Here is a 6,745-nt window from a genome sequence, read left to right on the forward strand (position 1 = left end):
AGGAAAAAAAGAAACAGGAATAAACACAATTTCATGTTCACAGCCATGATGTTCACAGTAAAAATGTACAATTTCATGTTCACAGCCATGATTTCATTGCAAATCAAACAAATCACACAAATTTGCCTGTATGATGCAACATCTGCAAGCCAGGTCAGGGGTCAAGGTTGGAACTTAATTAGAAATATACTGCTAAGTTTCCTACAGTAAAAAAAATAATAATAAAGCATCAGATTATTGAAATGTGCACCTGGGACAAAAGATTTACAAAAGAATCATCCCTGATCCGTGCGGCATATGTAGCTTCTATACCCTGTCTTCGGATTAGTCATAGAAAAGCTGTACATTTGTGTTGCATTCCTCGGTAGCTTTCACTGGCTTCTGCGCACGACTGGAAAAGCAATCAACTTAATGGGATCTCAGCTCAGAACTCACTCAGTGATATAGAGTGAAGAAAAATGCACAGTTAGAGTTTCAGAAAGTGAATTAAACACTCCAGGAATAAGCACGCTGGGCATCATCAAGCCAAGAGATTTGTCAACATTTCATAAATAAATACACAAACAAACAGACAAACAGACAGACAGACAAACAGATACAAACAGACAAACAAACAAACAAACACAGGCAGGCAGACAGACAAACAGATACAAACAGATACAAACAGACAAACAAACAAACAAACACAGGCAGGCAGACAGATAGACAAACATACAAACAGACAACCAACCAAACAAACAGACAGACAGACAGACAAACAGATACAAACAGATACAAACAGACAACCAAACAAACAAACAGACAGGCAGGCAGACAGACAAATAAATAAATAAAGATATATGACCCAAATTTTTTAGACGTTTTTCCAGCACCTACTAATGCATGGCTCTATAGCAACTACATTCAATAAGAAGCAAGCTATATAGTCAAGAATATATCTGTGTAATTGGCATGAACTGCTATTGTACCATTGCCATGGTACACACTCTTCACACTGGGGTGTCAGCATTACACTTTCACCTTCAGTGCTGCATACACACTTGTTGAAAATGCTGTTGTGCTTACACAAAGAAAGGCATTCACACCAGCCAGTCACACCACAAGGAATCAACATAGGCTGCAATAAATGAATACTTAATAATAAATACACAAATACACAATAATAATAAATGCACAAATAAATATTATTTATGCATTATAAAGAGCAAAGAAAAGGGAAAGGCTGGGAAACTGAGAACGAGACAGAACAAGAGGGAGAGATTATTATTTTTTTTTTTCAGTTGACCAGGAAACAAGCTCAATGTGCTTCGACTTATTCAGTCATCCAGTAACTGCCCCACTTCAAAAAGAAAAGGTCTAAAAACAAACTTCCATTAGTGATCAAAGGTTTCTCTCAGTCTATCCATCTGAAGGATGATGTACTCTGCTTGTCAAAAGTTTGGGAACATTTCTAGATTGTAGTCATTGTATAAAAAAAGAAATAAAGCAATACTAGGAATAGCAAATACCCTCTGTATATAATGGATGAATGAATGAATCATACACAAAGCACTTTTCAGCCTCTAAACCTGATGTGATGTTACATATTTTATCCCCATTTCTGATGGCCTGGAACTGAGCGATTAAAGAAGATGAAGGGATTAAGCAAGGCTGGGCCATTGCTGACTGCTGGATTACCTTTCTCTCCAAAGATCCATCTCCTGTGCATGCTGGTAATGAAGAAGATGGGCGTCTGAGTGACACACATCAGGAAATCAGTTATGGCCAGATTAATAATGAACATGTTGGCTGGTGTTCTTAGACTTCGACTCCTACAAGAGCACATGCGGGTGAGAGAGAGACAGAAAGTTAGAAATGTAATCTCTACGGTTTAGTTACATATCATTTTGTTTTTTTGCACTGGGAGACTTTGGCTAGAGTTTTGGGAATATGGCCAGGAGGGAAGAGTGATAACTATCTATAAAAGTTTTCGGGTACTGGTTTTAAAATGTCTACTATTAGTACATTAAGGTGACTGAACAAGTGGTATAAGCCTCAAAAAACCTGTTGTACACCAGTGACAGGATACTTTTTAGGTAGAAATCCAATCTATGTTTGAGGCTCTTGTCCAAAACTTTGACCCATATGAGTAGAAGACTTTAGACTGCAAAGACTTTCTCTTCCTCTTGGTATTTACAGTACATGGTTGTTTGCTACAAGTGTAAATGTTACGTCAGCAGCCTGCTAACCTTCATCATGATCAGATGAATGAACACCAACCACCCTTACTCTCTACTACTGCAGTGATCTGACACTTCTTTCCACTAGCACTGTTTAGAGCATCATTTCAGGAGAATGCTTATTCCATACACTCCACTTTGGAGACATTTTTATTTATAATAGATCTACATCAGTAAGAAAAGGGAGGAGTCCCTTACTTGCAGAAGGCATACATGACCAGAAAGTTGCCCACCATTCCAGTGATGCCAATGATTAAGATAACAGTGCCGATAGTATAGTGGGCATGGTCTGGAACATCCACAGTGGGAAAAGGATAGCGAGGAGTTTGAATCATAGACACCTGTGAAATGAGACAAGCAAATAACAAGTCAAGTTAAGATAAGTTAAAATAGAGTAGATAAGTCTAATGATCACTGGACAGCACGGTGACACAGTTTGTTGTTATTTCCATTGCCAAGTTACTTGCCCATAATTTCAGTACCTGTCCTGATTTTGGTTATGTTTCTTACCAGGAAGAGTACTGAACCAGAACATAAAGGCAGAGTTAGAACATTTGAGTCATGATTGCAAAAAAAAAAAAAAAAGGCAGGTTTTCCACCAGGGTAGGGATAGTTCTGAATATGGATTACAAATCAAATGCAATTATGTGGTTTAAATGCATGTCAGTATGTATTATATAAATAGATACACACTGAACCCTACAGTGGTAATTATTACTTATTGAATAAAATTTTTTAGCACATAATGTATTATTATCATTATTATTATTATTAACAACATATGACGTATATTATTAACAATAATGTAGCCTTTATTTGAAAATGTAGTTTAATTTAAAATGTGTTATTCATAACTAAATTTAGTTAATAGGAAAAAAAAAACTCACTCAAAAAATACAAAAAAAAATTGCCCCAAAAATCAACTAATTAAATTAAATGCAGTTGTTATTAGTGGGCTCAGTCCTTTTTGGAGCCAGCTTTGGGAAGGTGCTATTGTATATTGCTTCCCATTTGTTCATTTGTCTTTTCCTCCTACAGTCAGAGAATTCCACCATTGTCTGTGGTCAAAACATACACATGATGAGTGAACCTACAAGTCACTCTTCAATCCCGTTGCCTACAATTATGGCTCTGCTTTCCTGTGATTGCTTAGCTAACAATTGTAGTGCATCTGTGAATTTGCAGCTCACCAAGTCTGGGTGCTTGGCCCCCAAAACTGCTGCTTGCAGCTTGCTTGCTTGCTTGCATTATTTATTTATTTATTTACTTACTTACTTACTTACTTACATACTTACTTACTTACTTATAAATCCATAATTGTAGAATGACCAAAAACAAACAAAAAAAAGGATTCACCATATTAGCAGCATTTTATCAGTGCTACACAAGCAGCCAGTAATTTTGATCACAATGTGCTGTTCAATATTTTAGTACCAAGTTCTGGAATACGCTTCAAGTGTTTAAAGGGTAAATGTTCATGTTTAGTCAGGGCTTTGTTATTTAGACTCTCCTTGTTGATACAGATGTGGAAGTTGCTGGAGAACTGAGATAAAATGAGATGTTGGTGCTGTCATTCCACCAATCTTACGCAATCACTCAGGTCTTTGAAAGGTGGACTGGAGGGGTGCTGATGTCTCATGGTACCCACATGACTGTGCTACATTCAGCCTCATTGTGTGCTACATTGTTTAATTAATCTGTTCTAGCTAGGACTGTTCATATACATGCACTCTTGCTGTCCTTCCATTCTCCTCGGACCTACCAGAGTTCTTCTTATGAAACATCTTCCAAAGTCACTCGTTCTGTTGAATGAACTTGCTAATCAGGTGTTCCAGCACTGTGGTTGGCCACCTAATCAATGACCTTAGATGAAGCTATGCAGGACTTTCAGTGAGGTCCACTAGAGTGTGGATTATACATGCTGATTTCGAACACTCCTAACACTAAAGAAAAGCACACACCTTGATTATGATTAATCATGTCCAGGCTCACGATGGACACCTGCGCAGATTGGTGTGCTTCACTGACCACAAAGGCATGTCCAAATAAACTGAACTGTCCCTTGTGTTTGTACAAACAGACCCATGATGTGTAAAGGTAAATGTGAAACAGTGCAGAAGTCAAAACTACTGGGGTTGTGTTTGTATCCTTGTAGGTAAACATGTGTGTATTTGACAACTTGACAATCAGTTAAAACAGCTATTTGTAAGCAGGTGCCATACAGAGTCACATGACATTAGCCACCAAATGACAGTGGTCCACTGTGAAAATTCATCCATCAACGGCCAGTCCGAGTCAGCTTGAAGCCAAGTACACAAGAAGAATTAGATGAAAGCCACTTTCCTGCTTACAAATGTATCTATAATCACAACATACTAATCCTAGAAGACATTATTGGGCAGGAGTCAGTGGAATCCATTAAAAAAAAGCATTTCCATTTAAAAATGGAGTAAAATACACCTGGAGTCTGACCTTGGTGTACCTTACTGTGAGCCATAAAAGGCCCGAGTGTCCTCTCTTTTTCCATAGTCTTCACCAAGTCACCATGTTTTCTGTGCAACAATTTGTAACCACTACCAAGCAAACAAAGTGTTTTAATAGTAGAATTTGGACAAATAGTTTTAAAAGAAAATGGAAAACAGTCCCTGGACAGGGCATCTTTGTGCATCACGGGGCAGCCGACATTTTCTTTCATATGAAATGTAATAAATTAATTTACGGTGTTCTAGAAATAAAAACATTATGTTTAATACATTTCCTCACATTTAAAGTAGGAGGAAAAGTGAACTTAGATGCTGACGTCCATGCATAATGCTAAGACTTTTCCCACCCACAATTTTCATGCCATGTAAAGTGTGTGTTACTGTCACAAAATTTTATTAATTGTTTTGATGGAAAATTGCCAAATAAAAGTAATATCAGTTTATATTTCATACCTGGCTGGCGAGTATAATTTATTATTTTACTGTTTTACTGGCCAGAAAAGGTGAAGTGTACAAAATACTGCGCTATTACGTTAGTGATACAGTACAAGCATGTGTCCTTACATAATTTTTTTTTTTTTTTGCGAACATTTCTGCCAGCAGCTTCCTCAAATTTTGCAATAAAAAAATTACATAATGGCATCACTTCCTGCAGCCACCTGCTGTCCAGTTTTGATAACTTTGCAATTTTGTTGCTACTAGTGTGCACTTGCACGAACCTCTGTTCTCAATGTCCAATGACCATAGTTCCGAAGAATCAATCACTGATGACTATTGTTCCCAGTGACCAATTACTGATTGGTCTGTCAACACCAGAGTGATACATCTGACTGATTTGTGCTTGCACAAACCTCTGTTCCTAATGACCAATTACTGAGGATCATTGATTTTCCCAACAGCACACTTCTTTGCTCTTCTTTTAAACTCTATTCTTGGTTATATTTGCAATTAATAAAACCAAGGTTCCTTTGTGTACATTTCCTGAATAATCACTACTACGTCTTTTTATACCCAGCATGGTTGAATGCTCGAATCTGATTGGTCAGAAGGTGTGCATTATATTCATATAGCAGCACAGCTCGGAATGTAGTTCTGGCTGTAACATGAATGATAGGATAATATTAACGTGCTCATTCTAATATGCTATTGTTTCTATAGTAACAGCTCATACAGAGGGACTCCAGATAATCTAAGACTAATAAACGGATTTAAAAAACGCGTTGTAACAAAGTAATTGTAATTGTTGATGTAGCGACATTTATTTAACATTTATGGAATCAGTCTTGATTATAAGTGCTTTAAGAGTCACAGTGTCTTCAGGACAGAGGAGTTTACACATTCTAGTTTCTTGGTAAAATGACAAGCTGCGATTTTTGAGGGAGAGAGCTTGAGAGAGAGAGAGAGAGAGAGAGAGAGAGAGAAAGATTGGTGAGGGAATGACTGTTTATTGCAGCTATAAAGTGAGAACAGGAACTAACTTGTCTCTCAACATTAAATCTAACTATAAACCGTTAAAATGTGTGAAGTTTCGTACATTAATAAATTCAACATTGTAATCGCTGGCTGCTGTGGTATACTGTAAGTGGAACAACACACTCCAGACTGTGCTGTTATGCAAAAATAATGCACTTCGGGAAGGGGGTGTGGACTGGAGTGGGGCATCCCGGCATGTGTTATTTTCATATAACAGTGCAGTCTTGTTCCCTGCTTATCTGCATTCTTGATACAAAGTTATAGTATTTTATAGATAAATAGCCAGTATGCAAATATTTGTGATGCAATGACTCTTTTGTACATATGCCAATATTTGTGATGCAATGACAATGACTTCTTTCTTTAAGAAATAAGTTCTAATTATTTTTTTCTATTCTGATAAAACTCCTATTCTCTTCTATACTATTTTAAGAGTGCAGAAATTCTTTCTTCTTTATGTAACACGTTTTGATATGCAAATAAGCACGACAACCATGATGATCCAGTGAATATGCAAATGCGTATGACATCACCAGGCGATTTCTAGCCACTTTTTCAACATGCCTTAGC

The 6,745-nt window shown here is 37.1% G+C and overlaps 1 protein-coding gene across 1 annotated transcript in view; it reads right to left on the reverse strand.

Annotated features, from left to right (window-relative positions):
* opn4b (opsin 4b) overlaps positions 1–6,745 on the reverse strand; it is a 40,392-nt gene that overhangs the window by 17,463 nt on the left and 16,184 nt on the right. The window contains exons 2-3 of the mRNA XM_026915460.3: positions 2,418–2,560; positions 1,678–1,811 (exon numbers count right to left, since the gene is read on the reverse strand). Of these exons, the coding sequence (XP_026771261.2) occupies positions 1,678–1,811; positions 2,418–2,560 (277 nt within the window). The remainder of the gene's footprint in view (positions 1–1,677; positions 1,812–2,417; positions 2,561–6,745) is intronic.

The sequence above is a fragment of the Pangasianodon hypophthalmus genome, chromosome 12, assembly GCF_027358585.1.
Source record: "Pangasianodon hypophthalmus isolate fPanHyp1 chromosome 12, fPanHyp1.pri, whole genome shotgun sequence".
NCBI lineage: Eukaryota > Metazoa > Chordata > Actinopteri > Siluriformes > Pangasiidae > Pangasianodon > Pangasianodon hypophthalmus.